This window comes from Leptonychotes weddellii, chromosome 13, assembly GCF_054177405.1.
Source record: "Leptonychotes weddellii isolate Sample4059 chromosome 13, ASM5417740v2, whole genome shotgun sequence".
Lineage (NCBI taxonomy): Eukaryota > Metazoa > Chordata > Mammalia > Carnivora > Phocidae > Leptonychotes > Leptonychotes weddellii.
Window position 1 is genome coordinate 58318918 of NC_138381.1, and position 19382 is coordinate 58338299.

Sequence of the window (19382 nt, forward strand, 5' to 3'; positions counted from 1 at the left end):
GGTTTCAGAAGCTCTGTGCCAGGAACTGAGGACAAACCAATATATTTTCTCAATCACCCCACAGTCCCCCACTCCAGTAACCCCTCATCATACAGGTATTCTGCTGTTCTCATGGCACTCCTCTGAAACCAGCTTTCTTACGGGTTTGCTGACCTGTCTAGTGGTACCCCCATCCCCTTCCAAAGCTAAGTTCTTTGTAGGCACCTTGAATGTTTACACTGTCTCCCTCAGTGAAAGCAGTTTCTGAACAAGACAGGAACTCAACAAATATTTGAATAAATAGGTGCATGAAAGCTGTGTGCTCGGCATCTTATATTCATCTATTTCCTTGATGAACACGTCAATGACCCCACTTTATTAAAAAAATGTTTTGAGAAGAAACTCACCCAACTGCGTGCTGTTCAAAGTGGGAATACTGAAGCAAAATGAAAGGGAAATTGGGTAAACAAACCAGAAGGACAAGTGCTGGGAGAAGCTCTCTGTTTATATCCAGCATTAGAACAACACCTGTACAGTGTTATTTCTGACCGCTGCTTGTCGATGTCATGGATAATGGAGCCCCAGGTGGATCCAGAAACAGCAGTCCCCACCACAGCGTTCGTTGTGTTTTTTCTTGTTTTCATAGTTTTCTTCCAAGCCACACCATCCAGTCGGGAAATCCACTGCCCCGGCTCCAGGACCCACTGCTGCACCTCTTCCCCATCAGGTCGGCTGTGTGTTTTCCTAAGTCAGGCCACTGAGGCCGAATTCGTCAACTCCATGTCGGCCCGCTGTAGCGCCTGCAACATTTCCCGCAACTTGGCGTGCATGCGGGCGAGCGCCACTCTGTTGAGGTTCCCCCACCCGTATTCATCCAAGTACACAACACACTCGGCAGGGAAAGGGTACTGCACGCGCTTCAGCTCTGTCAGCCCTGCCAAGTGCTGCAGCATGTTCATGATGCCCGAGGTGGAGATGACATTGTCGTAGAACACCAGAGAGCGGAGGCGGGAGCTGCAACACAGGGCAGGCAGCAGGGCTCGGGGCTGGGCCTCCTTCAGCCGGCAGCTTCTCAAGTTCAGGTGCTGCAGAGTGCCGGACACCTCCCCCAGCAGAACCTCCAGGGGCCCAGGAACCATTTGGGACAGGTTATTACCACAGAGGACCAACTCCTTCAGGTAGGTGGCATGAACGCTCTGGGACAAGTAGGTAATGTCATTCTCAGTGAGCCTACATCCATTGATCAGCAGCATCTCCAGCGGTTTTCACGGGCCACTGTGGAGAGATGGACACTGTTTACTTCTTAGAAACTGGAGTCTAGCACTACATACATTTGGGAAAGATCCAGAAATCTGGCCTGAGAAATTTGCACTACGCCTACCTCAGTCTGGATGCAAATGGTGAGAGCCATCTTCTGTAGCGGTTAAGAACACAGAGCCTAGAGTGAAACATTTCCCCATTCCCCACAGGACCTGTTTTCAGAGTATGGTGTCAGGCACACCTCTTAGCCTCAGCTTCCTAACGAGCCACATCAACACAATTATTACTCATGCTCCATAAAGTGTTGTAAAATTAATGAAATTTAGATATAGCTCCTACACATGGTAAGGCCTAGGTTTTATTCCGTGGAAGATTCAGGAAGATGGTTCCCCATGCTTTCATTCACTCAAAGACCAGGCCCCAGGAGAACAGCTCCCTATTCCAGGGCTTGCCACAGAGAAGTCTGTGAGACATAAATGAGGGGAATGAATTCACCAAATCAGCTGAGCTTAGATGTTGAGGGGGCAGTTCCCTCTCTCAAACACCACCCTCACAACTTACCATACTTATTCACCTTCTCTACAGAAACTCTAGGAAGACAAGACCCTGATTTTGTTCAGGGTTTCATATCCACTCTTAGCTGTCTGCTTGGCATGGACTACGTGCATGAATGAAATGAGTGAGCGAGTCAATGTATGAATGGATGAGATGCCAGTTTCAAACGTGCATCCTTCTCTTCTATAGCAGCGGATAGCCAATGGCTGGCCCAGGACCCCTGCCTTGGAGTCTGGGTCCAGCAGTGACTCTGTGGACTCACAGAAGGGGAAGTCCAGACCTCTCTGCACCAACGCAGCAATGCCCAGACACCCATCCAGGGATCCTGGCCTCTGTACCTTCAGACCACTTGCCGCATACTCACCTCAGCATCTGGCCCGAGAGACAGCCAAAGATGAGATGGAGCTTCTGAAGGTGGCCCAGCAGACTTAGCAAAGAGAAACAGTCTGCAGGGAAATCCCAGGGTATGTCGTTCATGACGAGGTGGCCCAGATTGCTCATCTGCCCTACGTGGGTGAAGAACTGGATGAGGTCCGACTGGAAGCAGAACCTACTCCTGTGATGAAGCCTCACCTCTTGGATGGTCTCCAGCTCCAGCATTCCCAGGATCTCTACGAGGCTGCGGAATGGCACCTGGTTGATGACCACGGTCCGACAGCAGAGGCGCAGACAGCCGTGGCTCTTCCCGACTCTCTGCAGTATGTACGAGGAGAACCCCGACAGGTGGAAGAAGCCAAACAAACCACCGAGAGAAAAAGGTCTGTGTGGATTTCCACGGGTTCTTGGTGATGTGGAGGCTGTTCTCTGGAACTGGGCACAGCGGTTCTGCCTCTGGCTCTTCCAACATGTGCGTGATGACAAAGGGGGCGGGAGTAGTCTCAGAGCACTCCTCCCAGTTGGAGTGCTCAAAGTCATGGGTAAAATCCAGCACCTTCAGCTTCGATCTCCTGTGGGGAATGAGGAGGAGAGCAGAGACTGGGACTTTCCAGCCAGCAGAGCAGGGCTGGCAGGAGACCAGCAGCAGGAGACCCTGGGAAGGGGCCTCTGGGCCAGCCAGCAGCCCTGCCCACTGCCATCCACTATGCCTTCGAAGGGCCCTCCTCAGTGCCCACCTTTCATACAGTGTGGGGATACCACCCAGGAACCTAGCCACACTCTTCACCACCTCAGCAGCATGATCAGCTTTGAACCACCCCAGGGCTCTCTTCTCAGAGGGACCCTGAGCAATGGCCTCAAGGCCTCACAATGATCGATGCTGTACCTGGTGGCACATGCTTGGGCCCCACGTCCCTGAATCCAGCTCCTGCTTCCTCAATTCACAGTGCCCCTACCAGCACCCCGTCTCTCCACTTACCTGGGGCATGCAGCATTGGTAGGAACCAATTCCAGCCCATCGAGGACAGCTTCCAACTTCTTGAGTTATTGACTGATCTCTTAACGATCCCAGACAGAGGCAGGGGAAGGGCCAGGCCTGCACCATTGCTGTCACAGTCTTTGTGTGTCCCCCATCAAAGGCTGCCGTGGACAATGCTGGGAAAAGGCCCACAGGGAGCTCCTCCAGGGCACGGACAGCTGAGTACTCATCATTCAGCAGGCTCTGTGCTGCAAGATCCAAGAGACTGGGAGGGTCTTGTCCGCTCATCTTCACTGACCTGGCGCAAGGTAAGGGAAAATCCTGAGTGGATTTTCACAGACCTCAGCCTCCCTCTTTTGGGCCAGGACAACCCAGCCTCCACCACCCTTCTTAGCAGGAAGTGAGATCCCCGGAGGTCTCCCAGCCCTCCTTCCATCCTACAACTTCTAGTCCTAAATTTGCAGCTTGCTCTCTCTCTGCTGGTGGCACCCAGTGTCCCTTACCCTGATCCCAGCTGGCTTAAAGAATAATTAGGGCTTTATCTCTGTTCCTTATTGTGCTTCAGAGAGCATAAATTGTTTCAAACTTAATTTCCTGAACTTTGCCCAAGATCATCCCCAGCTCCAAGGTGATTTTAAGGAGGACTGAACAACCCATCCCCTACCCTAGTCCAGTGTAAGAGCTCAGGTCCTGAGGTTTTGTTTGCCTTCTCTGGCAGGCAGGCCTTCTAAAACAGTAATGGAAACTTTCCACATGTTCAGATCTGGCCTCCTTCCTGCTCTATAGAGTGCATTCCTACTCACATTCCACCAGGCTTCAACGCAATTCAAAGACAAGAAAATTATTTTCAAAAAATCAAAAAGATGTAAATCTCCTCTTGTGGGCCTAGTAAAATTCTGCACAGACCATCAAAAAAGACAAGAAAAAGGAAAATTAAAGCACCATCCCAAGTGTAAGTAGATACAACAGTCCTAAATAAAATATTATTAAAGAGAACGAAGCAGTGTCTCATAACGAAGCAGAATCACAGAGCGTTTCTTCCAGGAACAAAAGGAGAGTGACACAGTAGAGAATCTACCCATGCACTCTGATTACACTTGGAAGACTGAACACGAGTGCTCTGAGCTGCCACCCGAAAACCCAAATGAAGTAAAGGAAGAACTAAAACCAGAAAGTCAGAGAGAAGGAGTTAGACATCCCTGCTCTTCAAGAAAAAGCCAAGTTTTGGTATCTGGAAAAAGGTGGATCAGGGGAACTAGTGTGCGGTCCACAGAAGCCAAAACCTAAGCCTGTGTGGACGGTGAAGTCAGAAATCAACTGCCAAACCTGCAAAGGCCTCAGGAGTGATGCCCACAAGCAGGGCCCAGGGCAAGGGCCAGAGAGCGTGGCCGGCCCTGTGGTACCGGAGGAGTCTCTACAAACACGGGCACTTCCTCCACCACCAGCACAGCCAGCAGTCCACACCTGGGCCCAACCTTCCTCTGGGTCCCACCCTGACTCTGCTCTGCGGCTCCCTGGAGCAGCTCTCAGCCCTCATCCTACAGCCCGCTGCTCTTGTGTGTGCTAGAGCTGGTTCAGTCAATGATCATTTTAACCACCGAAACACTGGACTCTGACCCGCCTGAGCATTTTCCACCTATGTATGAGTAAGAAGGGGCACCTGCTCAGAACTGAGGCCTGGTAGGCAGTATGGAGCAGACAGGGCAGGAGAGGGAGCACCAGGCCCCTGTCACAATCCACCAATTGTTCTGACAGCAGAGCTCCTCTGAAGCAGCCAGGGCCCTGGCTGCAGAAGTGGCTGTGTCTGAAGCAGGAAATGTCCCATTTCTCTGAAGGAACAGCCCCAGGGATGCTGCATGCCTGCGACCCTCAGGGGCATCTCTGCCCTTGCCCCTCCTTCATGCCCCTCTCACTCCGCAAAAGTCTGTCCCAATACCAAACTCTTCACGACGGATGTATAATCTACTGATATCTGCACAAGACACAGAGAAGAGGTTCCCCAAAACTCGGCAGTGAGAATTCCTCATACTTTCTGAGACGATCTCGCTTCCCCTCCCTCAGCTTGTCGCCTTCCTGCCAGATGCTTTCCTTAGGAGGAGCCATTCACACCTGCAGCTTCTCCCAACTGAAGCCCCTAAGCATCTCCCTGCTGCACACCTAAAGGATCCTCACCCACCTCCCTCCATGATGGAGGGGCATGTCATAAGCACACATTCTACTAGTCACACTGATTTCTCAGGGCCTTCTCCTAGGTTCCAATGCATCGTTTCCACTGCATCGGGATTTTCAGCCCAAGGCCCACGGGTATCAGCCCAGCAGGATATGATGAGCTAAGGCCTCTGGCTCCTTTACTTGCCCACAAAACCTAGGATCTATTGCTGGCCAACTCCTACCACGTGCACTGCCGGAATGCACTTCACCTGCTTGGGAAGCATTTCCTCCTCTGGGATTCCAGTGGCCTCTAATCCTGGGGGAGACTTAGAAGAGGCGGGCTAGTGAGGTAAAGGACAGTCTTGGCCACTGCAGCTGGTCTTGGGCTGCGATGGATACTCATCTTGTCTTCCCTGCATTATTCGTTGTAGGTTCCCTCAAGGTCCCCATCATCTCCGCTGTCCTTGCTGTGTGCCAGGTGGCCTGCCTCACACCTTGTCTCTGAAGGCTCCGAACCTTGTCACTGTGCCTCTTGCAATGAGGGCTGCGGCACCTGTCTTTTTACTGTCACAATGGGGCAAGGGATACCTGGAGGCCACTAAATGGATCCCCTGGTTTAAAAGCAGCTCTATCCTCTCCTAATCTGGGTCAGTTACTCCCACCATGATGGGGGCTCCTTTTTCTTACCAGCTGGGTGCTGGACACAAAGAGGATAAAGTGTTCAGCTCACAGCCCCAGCTTCTAACTCAACGGGACTCCTCTGCTTCACAATGGATGGCGGCCGAACCTAACCAACTTTATGACTTGGTGGGTTTGACAGAACTTACCTCATGACAAGCAGCTCTGGCCATGGGGTCATGTCATGTCTGACGGCCCTCTGCCAGGGCCCAGCAGCACTCCAGAACTGCTTTACAAAACACGCATGAGTCTCTGCAGACAGCACGGCCGGGCCCCAGACCCCTAGAAGGTACCTCTTCCTACCACTGATACCCCCGGTCCCCTCAGATCTGCGCAGTCTTGTGGCCCAAGCTCCAGGACTGCTCTCACTGCATCCCAGATTTTGCTACTCTGCAGAGCATGTTCCTATTCTGGGATACGCTCAAAGTGGCAGTCTTTTCGGGCCCTGGGTGGCTCAGTCAGCTGAACAACTGACTTCAGCTCAGGTCATGATCTCAGGGTCCGGGGATCCAGCCTGTATCGGGCTCCATGCTCAGTGGGGAGTTGGCTTCTCTCTGCCCCTCCCACTGCTCGTGCGCACATGCGCACTAATTAATAAAATCTTTTAAAAAAAGTGGCAGTCTTTTGTGTCACCTGGTATACAGACCAGAGAAGTGTTCTGAGATATGGAATATGTTGTCTCCAAAACCTGAAGAATCCTACCAGGCATCGTGCTTCCTTCTTTGCCACAGAAGGTGCAAGTGGTGATAATTCATCTTTTCCTTTGGATGATATGACCCAGCATGTCCTTGACTGCTGGGGCATTCCAAATTGTTCTCGTGCGGCAGATCCCTGAATCTTCACAGGCGCTGTGTCTCCAATGATGCAGTGCGTGCTTCTTACCAAGGCCTCCAACATGCCAGCCATTTCTCACTAATCTAGCTCGATTAGCATGCTGTCAGAGTAGTGAATCGGTGCCATGTTCTGTGGATGCCCAGGTGGTAGGTGGTCCAGATCTCTCTAAACTATGACAGAGGGAGGAAGGGTACAATCCTGGGACAAAATTAAACGTATACTCTCGCCTGTTCCATATGAATGCAAACGGTATCTGATAGGGATAGAAAGGAACACATTTGCCAATTAATGTTTGTACACCATATACCCGAGACTTCATTAATCTGGCTCGAGCAAAGCAAGCCCATCTGTCATAGCAGCTTTGGCTGGGGCTACTATCCGGGTGAGTTTACAGAAATCCTGGCCAACCTCCAGGATGAACCTGGTTTCTGGAGGGGTAGACCGCTGAATTAAATGGAAATATGACAAGGTCCACCACTCTAGTCCTCTGCATCCTTAGGAGTGACAACATTATCTGTAATTCCTCCTACCATGTGATACTGTTTCATATTTACTATCTTGACCAGGGATGGAAACAGGTACAGAGGCCTCCACTTGGCCTCTCCCGTCATGATAGTTCTTATCCCACAGATGAAAGACCCAGTGTGGGTACTGCACTGACTTCCAAATATTTTATTCCAATTACACATTTGCAAACCGGGCAATGACACACACAGGGTTACCATTGTGAGCTGGATCCTGACCCGGGATTCTATTTATTATCTGGCTCCCCGTAGGCCCCCCAATTCTAACAGTGGGCTACACTTATGTTTTGTACATCCAGATATTAATGTCAACTCTGACCCTATACCCAATGATATTCAATTTGTTTATATATCGCCCTTTCCCCGATCCACTCCTCAAATTGCTTGTATATTCCAGTCCCCCTTGTTTACATTTACCCATGTGTGGTAGGCAGCGCCCAAAATGGCCACAATGATTCTTGCCTCCTGCTATCCATTCACGCCTTTGTGAAGTCCCCTGCTGCACTGAATAAGGCAGACCTGTGATAATCTGTGGAAATTTACAGTGTGTGACTTCCAAAGTTAGGTCATAAAAGGCACTGTAACTTCCACTGTGCTTCCCTTTGGATCACTTGCTTTCATGTCATAGAGACACACAAGCGGCCTTATGGAAAGGTCCATGTGGCAAGTATGAGGCCTCTTGTCAAAAACTGACCGGGCATGTGAGGGAGCTGCCTTGGAAGTGGGTACTCCAGGCCCAACTGAAACTTCAAATGACTGCAGCCCCAGCCCAGGTCTTGCTTGCATCCTCAGAGACACCAATGAACCAGCACCATCCAGCTAAGCCACAACCAAATTCTTGGCCACAGAAACCATGTGAGATAAGAGCAAAAAGAACCAATTAGGCTGCGAAGTTTTGGGCTAACTTATTCCACAGCAACAGGTAACTGAGACACTGAGTAAATGTGGGTAAATTCCTTTGAGAAAATTTGAGTCCCCTTGCCATAGAGTTACATGGTCCTTCCTTCTGGGGACCTGGCCTCTTCTTCAACCAGATGGTTTCAGGCCTAAAAACTGACTCGGGTCTAGAATGTGGCAAGGGATCATGCCTTTGTATTGGGCTGACTGCCCTCAGCCTCCTAACCATCCAGACTTGAGTTCTTTTGATAGTAAGACTATTACTCTTGGTGGCTGCCCTTCCATTCTGCACCTAAGGACACTGTGTTCTTTAAATCATTTCTGTAACTCTTTGTGGGTCAGATGCCTTGGCTGCCACTCCAACATCATGCTCACAGTAAACGGGGTAAACCTGGCTTCTGATGGTTAGATGCCACCGCCTGACTTTAACTGTTTCAGGGTACTACCATCTCTGTTTCTGTGAGTGAGTCTCTCTCTGTGACAGCCCCTCTTACTGTTTGTCAGCACTGGCCTACACAGGTACACCACCACTGAACTGTTTAATGACGCTGCTGCCCCTCATCAGCATATTCCTAGAGCCTTGGTAAATGGCGTGTTCGCCAGGGCTTCCTGTGGAATAGACCCATTTGCTAGGGTTTTCTGGCCTTACACAGTAAGCACAGCTATACCAGCGTGACAATTTCCCTGACTGTGCTAGCCCAGACTTCAGCTGCCACCTGTCAGCAGTCCTGAAACTGCAACCTCACTGAGCACCGGTCATTGCTTTCTTTCATGCTCCGGGAATCCATCCTTATAGCAAGCTGACACAGTCTCCTGGGGTCCCTGAGAGGATGTTAAATCTTCTATCTCAGAAAAATACTCCCAAATCTATAAATTCACCTTACCCAATCTTAACCCCCCCGCCCCTTTATCAAGCACCCATAATCCAGTCCCAAACATAGTCCTCAAGCTGGTACATGCTGGTTAGGTCTTTCAGCTTCTTTAGGGTCTGGTACCTTTATCTCCCTTCTCAGCCTAAGCACATCTCTTGCTGTTAGGCTGGACACAGCCCTAGCTACACGCCAGGAGGGAAACTGGGGAAGGGAGCAAGAAAAGCGTATTTTGTCGTAGTGAAAGATGCCCCTGCAATGTATTCAAATAAAAGGTTTTAAGGTTTTTGTTGTTTTTTTTTTTTTTAAGTAGGCTCCACACCCAGCCTAGGGACCGACCTCACCACCCTGAGATCAAGACCTGAGTGGAGATAGAATGGGACACTTAACCAACTGAGCCACCCAGGCGCCTCAAGATTTTGGTTTTTTTTTTTTAAGATTTTATTTTATTTATTTGACAGAGACAGTGAAAGAGAGAACACAAGCAAGGGAAGTGGGAGAGGGAGAAGCAGGGCTCCCGCAGAGCAGGGAGCCCTGATGTGGGGCTTGATCCCAGGACCCTGGGACCATGACCTGAGCCGAAGGCAGACGCTTAACGACTGAGCCACCCAGGTGCCCCAAGATTTTGGTTTTTTTTTTTTTATTTTTAAAGATTTTATTTATTTATTTGCGAGTGAGAGAATGAGAGAGAGCACGAGAGGGAGGAGGGTCAGAGGGAGAAGCAGACCCCCCGCCGAGCAGGGAGCCCGATGCGGGACTTGATCCTGGGACTCCAGGATCATGACCTGAGCCGAAGGCAGTCGCCTAACCAACTGAGCCACCCAGGCGCCCCCAAGATTTTGGTTTTTAATAGGGTGGGTTGGCCCACTCCTGCGGGCTCAGAGGCTTAAGGAGAATTTCAGATCACAGGGCCTTATTGCAGATAACTCTCTCAACATGCCAGGGTGCCATTCTTTCCCAACCAGGATGACTTTGGTATAGCAGACCTGCGGTGGCTGGGAGTTCAACCTTCTTTGGAACTCCACTTCCCGAAGATTAAGTCCCAGCCAGACCCTTGGCTTTTCTCCCCTGAACCCCCCACCCCCACCAAGATGAAGGCCTCTTTGTTTGCTACCAAGGAGATCCTGAAGGTGGCTTTCAATTGCCAGTTGGCTCTCTGCCTTTATCCTTTACTACGGTGTTAACCCAGCCTAGCACTAGCCATTCAATCCCATCGTTCTCATTACTAATTACTAATTCGTCATGCTTTCCAAAATGCGTCACCTACTGAGCTCGCTAGTGCACTCCCTTCCATGCGCATACTATCCCAATTCCCCACCAGCTGAAGCTCTAACTGTGGGGCCACCATCCTGTGCCTGGGCTACCTGAGCTCCACTCCCTGCCACCAGTGATGGCTCTCGATGCCAGCAGGCGGTGTGCTGCATCTGGAGGCAGGGCATGGCGGGCTGTCAGGGTCAGCCCATCCTTGTAGGTCCTTGTAGGTGCGGGCAACGCTGGGAATCGGGCCTATCATGTGCCCTCTGTCCCACCGCGTTGGTGGCTGCCTCCCAAGGAGGGCACCACCTGCGGTCTTTGGTCAAGGGTAACACGCAGCGCAGGTGGTTACAGCAAGAAAGAACGGCTACCTTGGCCCTGGGATAAGAAGTCTGCACCCACCTGGACGTCCGCCCATTTGGCTTTCCTCTGGAACTTCTCCGTACCCCCCATCAAGCAAAGCAGACAGGGTGCGCCCCGCATCGCGCACGCCCACCTGAACCGCAGGTGAGCGCCGGACCCCGGGGCCCAGGCAGCTTCACATCCCGGCGTCCTGAGGCCTCGGTGCGGGAGCCCTGAGCTCCTGTTCCACATTTTAAGGACCCAGGCGACCCCAAAGCCTACGAGGCAACTGAGGAGGGCGACCTGGGGAATGAAAGTCGTCCGACACAAAGAGCCCAAAACGGAAGACTCAAAGCTTGACTGCAGCGCCTCGAAACTTCCTAAGGCGCGGGCGTCTTCCTGGGTCGCGTGGGGCGCGGGCGGGGAAGGGCTGGCAGCCTCTCGCAGGTCACGCGGGCAGGGCCTTCTCCACCTCACGTTGGATCACGTGAGAAGCAGGGCTGACCAGCTCCCCACCCCTTCTGCGGGTCACGTGGGCGGGGAGGGGCCTGCTTCCTACCAAGGGAAGCTTGGGAGGTGGGGCGGGGCCTGCTCCCCTAAAGGCATCTTGGGTGGCTGGGCGGGGCCTGAGAGCCTCACACTGGTCACGTGTTCCTCCCCGGGGATCACGTGGGAGGTGGTTAGGGCCTGCTCCGCTCGCACCAATCTCCTGGGTGGTGAGTGTGCTGGGAAGGACAGAGAGGCACCCACCCGGACTGCAGTGTGCGGGTCATAGCGCCCATATGGGCTTGAAAACCTGGAGGGCTGAGTGAGATCGGGTCTGCAAACTGGGCGTCCAGGCTCTGGTGCTGGCCTACAGCCAGCCCAGACCTGTTGGGAGAGTGAGGAGGGGGCATGGAGGACCCCGGAGGCATCTGGACCCTGGGAGGGTGCCTCTGGGAACTGGGCAGAACGAGCTTCCGAACCGTAGAAAAGGGTCTTTGCGCACAGAAGTCCCAGCACTTGGTGTAAGGATTAAGGCTGGAAGGCGGCCCTGCCTCAGTGAGCAGCTTGAAGACCCCCATCTTTTACCTTGTATTTTGGTTTCCCAGTGGAGTCACTAGGGGTCTGCAGCAGGCCTGCTCTGAACCATATTTTGTAGAGAGAACAGGTTCTCAACCTTCTACCCTAAGGCATCAGGAGCCTGAAAGAAGTAACTACCTCTTAATAGACGTTTGCCCTGTGTCAGGCACCCTGTTAAGGGCTTCCTGTACCTTATTTCCTCCCAAGAATCCTGCTGGAGGTTCCACACACACCCTTCCTTTTCTCATGTCTAACCCATATAGTTTTCTCCTACTGGAACATTCTTAACTTCATTAACCTTCATTAAGGATATTGTTTTATATATATATATATATATTCATTCCAAAACCCTGAATGTAGACCATTCATGTACGCTTCCTAGAATAAATATTTTGTAGGTAGTGCCTCTGGTGCATTCTATGATGATTCTGCACTAAATAAGACTGCTTCAAAGTAGAACAGGGGCTTGGACATAGGGGTGCACTGATCCACCCTATGGTGATTTATTGAGAATCATGTGTACACCGTGTGCCTTTCTGGGGTCAACGGGATAGGTTAAAAAAGAATCACTCTCTCATTCATTCCTTCGTTCATTTCTGTAAAGAAGATGCTTTCCTTTTCTCCCACCCAGCTGTGGCCTTGGCAGCACAAGGATCTGGGCTTGAGGCAGGACTGCAGTCAGGGATCAGAGAGCAGATTAGCAGGGAGGCCACTCCCTCACCCCCAGTGGGAGAGAAAAGGCAGTGGAGGCACCTTCACCTCCATCTTGAGTTCTCAGACATGTGCTTCCCTCCTCTCAGCATCTAGAATTAGGTTGCATAGACTGTGCTGCTCACAGGATCAGGGACCAGGATCAGGACACTCCTTACTGCCCTGGCTGCTTTTTTGTGGGTCTGGGTGTCTATGTTAGAACCATCACCCCTGGGTTTTGTCTTGGTTTCTTGCTGGCCTTAGAGGTTCTGAATCACTGTGTTTCACCTTGGGCGAAGTTATAGAAGGATCCTTCTTGAGTACCTGTCCTGCTCTTTGCACCCAAGAGATGTTCCTTCCATGGGCATCCTCGTGGTAACCTTCGAGAGAGCAGCTTCATGGTAACCTCTTGTAAACCACACAACCTCAACTAAAATCATTTGCAGCAGTTGAGGCTGAGCACCCTCCTCTGATCTTAGCTCTTACCCAGGACTCCCTCTCCTCCACCAAAATAAATCCAACTTCAAAAGTCTGCAGGTATAATGTATATTGTCTTCACAGGGGACAGAGGTAGAGGTTCCCAGGGTAATGGCAGTGAAACCTCCCACTTTCCATGAGTCAATCTCTCCTTCCCTCCCCCAGCCTGTCAGCCCGGACATGCTCCTTTATTAGCAGAAGGCATTCACACCTCTAGCTTCTCTCAGTAGAAACTCCAAATTAGGGATGCCTGGGTGGCTCAGTCTGTTAAGGTCTACCTTCGGCTCAGGTCATGATCCCAGGGTCCTGGGATCAAGTCCCACATTGGGCTCCCTGCTTGGCCGGGAGTCTGCTTCTCCCTCTGCTGCTGCTGCTGTGTGTGTGTGTGTGTGTGTGTGTGTGTGTGTGTGAAATACATAAATAAAATCTTTTGGGAAAAAAAACTCCAAATGACCTCCCTGCTCAAAACCAGCAGGAGCCCCTCAGATCCCCCCTCTCCGGCTGAGGTGGGTGTTGTAGGTAGCATGCATTTTACCCGCCACACTGATTTTCTCAGGACCTTAAGTTCCAATGCAGCTTTTCCTTCCACTTTCTGGCCCAAAGCCTATGGGTCTCTGCCCAGCAAGACCTGGAGGGCAGGGAGAACTAAGGTCTTTGATTTCCCCTGGACTCATCAAATTTCAGGCACTTTTCCTAATCCAGGTGCCTTGGGGTTTGGGGCACCAACTGTGTCATGAACTTGGCACAGGATCAAGGTCAGGGAGCTCCTGATGGAAAAGAGGCTTCAAGTAGACATTTGGTATATAAGGCAAAAAAAAAAAGTGCCTGAAAACCAGTGGGGAAAAAGATTATTTGTTGATGCTATTATTAAAATTGGTTCTCCATAGGGAGAAAAATTATGGTGGACTCTGTACCACACAGCATTAAGAAAGAAACCCAAGTGGGATTAAAATAAAACTATAAAGATAATGAGTAATCTGCAGGAGAACGTTTTTTTCTGGAACCTGGAGGTGCTGCTTGAGCATGGCACTAAGCAGAGGGGAAGGAAATCAGTGAATATCAAACTAAAATTTTCTATTCAAAAAAATAAAAGAGACAACTGTAAATGCTGGATTATAAACTGGGACAAGATATTTACAAGGCAGGTGATTAAGTTCTGGGAAATGAGAAAACCACCAATCAAGAGAAGGAAAAGGGGTCTCATGGAAATATACACAGACATATACATGGGCAGCTCCCAGAAGGTTAAGAGGTAAAGGCCAAATGCACACCTTCATGGTAATAACAATGCTGAAAATTAGAGAAAAAAAAATCTATGAAAGTGGCAGACATTAGGAAGACCTGATGATGTAGGTGGCGATAGAATGATGTGCAACATTCTGGGAGCAATCCGTCAGTATGAGTGAAACGAGTTGTCCCCCCATTTCTTCTAGTTGGCAGCTCCTCTCTCATGTGGGGCTCTGCTGGGTATGTTCCCTGCCCCTCCCTTCCCCTGTTTTGTGGGGAGATGTGAGGTGCATGTGACCGCAGAGTTGGTCAATCTCCAGGGCAGCAAGAATCACAGCAGAATCACTGAGGAGCTTTAGACATTATGAAAGCCTGAGTCCACCCTCGGTGGTTCTTATTCTTTGGTTTGGGAGGAGTTCAGAGAACAGAATGACTTCTGGAAATGCTTTCCTGAAGTTTAGCCTACAGACAAGTGCACGAAACACAAGTGTACAGCTTGATGAGCTCTCACCAAGGGAACTCTCCTGTGTGACTAACACCCAGATAAAGAATTAGAACATGACCACTGCTCCATTTCTTAGGCAACAGATTTTTAAAAGAACCTCCCAGGTGATTCTAACAAGCAGTAAGTACGATTTGCGGAAGTATCACACAGGGCAGGGGTTTCCAAACTTTGTGGCATCTTGGAATCACTGGGGAACTTTAAAAAACATTGATGCCTGGCTTCAACCCCCAGATGTTCTGGTTTAGTAGGTATGGGTGAGACCCAGTCATCCAGGTAATGGAGTGCTATGCAGCCATAAACAGAGAGAGATCTCTACATGTACTGTAGAGTAAAAAAAAAAAAAAAAAAGTGACAGATTGGGCACTGCATAACAATAACACTGATGCAAATTTAAAATACTCATAAAACCATGGTCGCCTGGGTGGCTCAGTCGGTTAAGCGTCTGCCTTCGGCTCAGGTCATGATCCCGGAGTCCTGCGATCGAGTCCCACATCGGGCTCCCGGCTCAGTGGAGAGCCTGCTTCTCCCTCTGACCCTCTCCCCTCTCTCATGCTGTTTCTCTCTCTCTCAAATAAATAAATAAAATGAATCCAACCCTGTCTGGCTACAGGTGTATCCTGGAGGTCTTTGTCTGGAGAACATTGACAAGTACACAGGATCACAAATCTAACTGTATTGAAGCACAGTTATCAGGATATTAGAATGAACAAATCTATGAACAAATAAGATAAAATACTTATAAAACCAGTATCATTTTCCTTTTTTAGAGAGAGGGAGAGACCCCACTCGAGCAGGGGTGGAGGGGCAGAGGGAGAGAGAGAATCTTAAGCCCCAACTCAGGGCTCGATCTCATAACTCTGAGATCATGACCTGAGCCAAAATCAAGAGTCAGATGCTTAACCAACTGAGTCACCCAGGTGCTCCTTTTTTCTTAAGATATATATGTGAGCAAGAGAAAGGTAGCTAGCTCCTGACAGCTGGGAGCCTGGCTGGTCCTATCAGCCAGGTGTTGGGCTACTGGGAGTTGGCCTGGCCCCCCAGCTCCCGCGAACATAAACAGTTTCACAGAACACCAGCCTCAGACATGGCCAGTGATGGATCAAGACAAAACAAGACCATGCCACAGTCATATCTGAACACAGACAAAACATGAGCTGTTGTTCAAACCACAAAATGACCAAATACCCCCCACCTTGGGTGGCTCCTATGAGTGACTGCTGCTTCTTGACTGGCTACAGCTTCATACCTGTTCTACGCTCCTCCTCTTAGGTTAGAATTAGGACACTCTTCAATGATAGAATCACCCTGCCTGGGCGCCTGGGTGGCTCAGATGGTTAAGCGTCTGCCTTCGGCTCAGGTCATGATCCCAGGGTGCTGGGATCGAGTCCCACATCGGGCTCCCCGCTCAGCGGGGAGCCTGCTTCTCCCTCTGACCCTCTCCCCTCTCATGCTGTTTCTCTCTCGCTCGCTCTCTAAAAAATAAATAAAATCTTTAAAAAAAAAAAAAAGAATCACCCTGCCTTCCTGACAGCGTCCAGCCACCCAGCAAAGCCCTGCTCCCTTGAATCCTCTCCAAAATTCCCCAAAGCAAACCCAAATCCTAGAATTCTTTCCTAACACCCTCTTACTGAGCCACCCCACCGCTTCCCAGGATATCCAGTATCCGACATTGCAACAAGTCCATGAATCCAACCCTGTCTGGCTACAGGTGTATCCTGGAGGTCTTTGTCTGGAGAACAAGTACACAGGATCACAAATCTAACTGTATTGAAGCACAGTTATCAGGATATTAGAATGAACAAATGATGAGATTGTAGCAGCACTTCTAATCTACTAACCACCAGAATTTAACTGTGGTGATAAGTGTAAACTATGTTTGGAATTGGTCAACAACTGTAACATGATGTGAAAGTAACTGCAATTTCTCTTGGCGATAAATAGGTATTGCCAAGACTGCGGTGGTCTCGTGCCTATACTCTCCCCACGGAAGGAACTGCTAAATTTTAGTGAGAGGCGAGTTGTAATAAAAGTATACAATTTAACTCCCCTCTCCCCCTCCGCCCCAAGTTCACGACCCACAGAATTCTACCCCAAGCCCGGTTAAAGCCCTGTGCTGGCGCTCGCTCATCTTTGACCAGCAGGGGGCGCTGTGCAGCTGTCCTGAAGGGAACACCTGGTGGGCGCCTCTTACCGGGGACTTCTCAGGGGACTCTAAGGTAGTTGAACCAACATAGTCTTCACTGGGGTGTGACTGATCGCAGCTGTGCCCTGCCAGGACCAACGGGGTTCTAATGGGACCAGGCGCCCCTTCCCTGCTGTCCCCCGGGCCCTGAGGTGGCTTCAGGAGGCCAAGCCCCTCCCCCAGCCCATGCTCAGACTGGCCAATCAGGAAGCAGCATCTTTCTGCGTCTCCGCCCCCCACGTAGGTGTTAGCAGGTATTAGAGGGACCTGAGGGACGAGCCTTTGCTGTGGACTGAGGGCCAGAGCTCTGTGGTGCCTCCACCGTGGCCTGACCCGTCTGCTCCTTCTTACCTTCCTCTCTGCCCAGGGGACCTGCTGATGGGGTCTCAGTAAACAGCACCTGGGCTTCTCTCCTGCCTTCCTCTGCGTTCAGTGTGGCTCTCAGCTCCGGGGGACTGCTCTCTGTGTCTCCCTCCCTCCGGGGTCCTGGACCCAGTCAGTGCTGACCCAGCCAGGCTCGGTGATGGAGGTTCTGAGACACATGGTCACCATCTACTTAATAAAATCAGAGCCTGATACAGAGTTTGGCACAGTACTCAGCATGGAGGAACCACCCACAACATGTACAAAGTGGAACTTGGATGGATCAAAACCTAAATGTAAGAGCTAAAGCTATAAACTCTTAGAAGGAAACATAGGAGCAAATCTTTGTGGCCTTAAATATATTTCTTCAACACGACACTGAAACCACAAGCAACAATGAGACAGATAAATGGGGTTCATGAAAACTAAAACCCGTGTGCCTCAGAGGACACTGTCAAGAAAGTGAAAATAAAATTCACAGAATGGGAGAGAATATTTGCAAATCTGGTAAGAGTCTATTGTCTAGAGTATGAAAAGAACCCCCAGAACCCAACAATAAAAAGACAAACAACCCGATTTAAAAGTGGGCAAAGGACTTGCATAAACAGTTCCCCAAAGAAGATATCCAAATGACCAATAAGTACATGAAGAGATGCTCAACATCATTAGCCATTTCACAAGGAGGTGTCGCTTCTTCCCCAGTAGGATGGCAGAGTCAAAACGTTAGACAATAACAAAGGTGAATGAGGTTATGGAGAAATCAGAACCCTTGTGCATTGCTGGTGGGAACATAAGATGGTGAGGAATTCTACACTATGTGGATTTTATCTCAATTAAAAAAAATTGATTTCTACATCTTCCCCTTAACTAGATGAGAAATTCAGCCCACTCACATGCCAGTCATGATGGTATTTCTCCCAAAAGTGTTTCTTCCTGCCGAACTAGGGTGTCAACATTTCTGAGGCCTTTATGACAGAGACTGATTCTATTATGCTATAATATTATGCTCTCTCATTCATAAAATTTGGCTGGATATAAAATGCTAGGCTTAACTTCTCCCCCATTCATTACATTGAAAATATTTCTCTATTTTTTTTTAAGATTTTATTTATTTATTTGAGAGAGAGAGAGAGAGTGAGCACGAGAGGGGGGAGCGGGAGAGGGAGAAGCAGACTCCCCGCCGAGCAGGGAGCCTGATGCGGGACTCGATCCCAGGACTCGATCCCGGGACTCCAGGATCATGACCTGAGCTGAAGGCAGTCGCCCAACCAACTGAGCCACCCAGGCGCCCTCTCTATTTTTTTTCTTGCATACAGAAGTGTGTGTGCAGTCAGCCTGATTCTTGTTCCTTTGTAGGTGATCTTTTTCTCTCTTGAAATTTTTAGACTTTATTCTTTTTTTAACCCTTAATTTTACTATATGTCTTGGTGCAGGGTTTTTCTTATCTCTTCATGGGCCATTTCCAGCTGAGGCCTTTCATGTTTCTTTAATTTTGGTACATTTATCTTCTACTGTTTCCTCAAATATTTATTTCTCTTGGGCTTTTCCTCTCCTTTTATATCTCTTACCTGCACTTCAGCTGCCCATCTGACGGCTTGAGATCATTCTAGAATCCTCTTTCTTACTCAACAATCCATCCTTCACCACGTTGTACCAGTGCATCCCACAAAAGACAAATATGGTTACAGTTATTTGGAAAAACCTATCTTCTGGAAGACCCAGCATTTTTTTCTCCTCAACCTGACACGGGGAGTTCATTTTATAGAAAAGCGACAGCAAGAGAATGGCACAGACAGCTCTAGTATGTCTAAAGTACTGCATGTAAAAATGGTTAATTGCTCATAACAGCAGCACTGAAGCACGGAAAGTTACCAAAGTACTTTCTGAATCCAAAAAGTACTAGATTGTACTCATTATGGTTTTATTTTTTTAATTTTTAAAAATATTTTATTCATTTATTTGAGAGAGGGAGAGAGCATGAGTGGGGGGCGGGGGCAGAGGGGCAGAGGAAGAGGGAGAAGCAGACTCCCCACTGAGAGCAGGGGGACCGACATGGGGCTTGATCCCAGGACCCTGAGATCATGACCTGAGCGGAAGGCAGATGCTTAACCGACTGAGCCACCCCAGCGCCCCTCATTATGGTTTTAATGTCCTTCTATATCTCAAAGTTCTAATATAC

General features: G+C 49.7%; 1 protein-coding gene across 1 annotated transcript; it reads right to left on the bottom strand.

The window, feature by feature from the left end:
• Positions 1 to 334: 334 nt before the first annotated feature.
• On the bottom strand, positions 335 to 11136 carry PRAME (PRAME nuclear receptor transcriptional regulator). The gene is made up of 5 exons (XM_031017088.2): positions 10758 to 11136; positions 6127 to 7064; positions 3149 to 3446; positions 2159 to 2741; positions 335 to 1254 (listed from the first exon to the last, which is right to left on the bottom strand). The coding sequence occupies exon 5, from the start codon at positions 1230 to 1232 to the stop codon at positions 729 to 731; it is 504 nt and encodes a 167-aa protein (XP_030872948.2). The 5' UTR covers positions 1233 to 1254; positions 2159 to 2741; positions 3149 to 3446; positions 6127 to 7064; positions 10758 to 11136; the 3' UTR covers positions 335 to 728.
• Between the last annotated feature and the right edge of the window lie 8246 nt (positions 11137 to 19382).

Excerpts from the sequence above, each read along its gene's own strand:
- PRAME (XM_031017088.2), bottom strand. The coding sequence starts at position 1,232 with ATGCTGCTGATCAATGGATGTAGGCTCACTGAGAATGACATTACCTAC.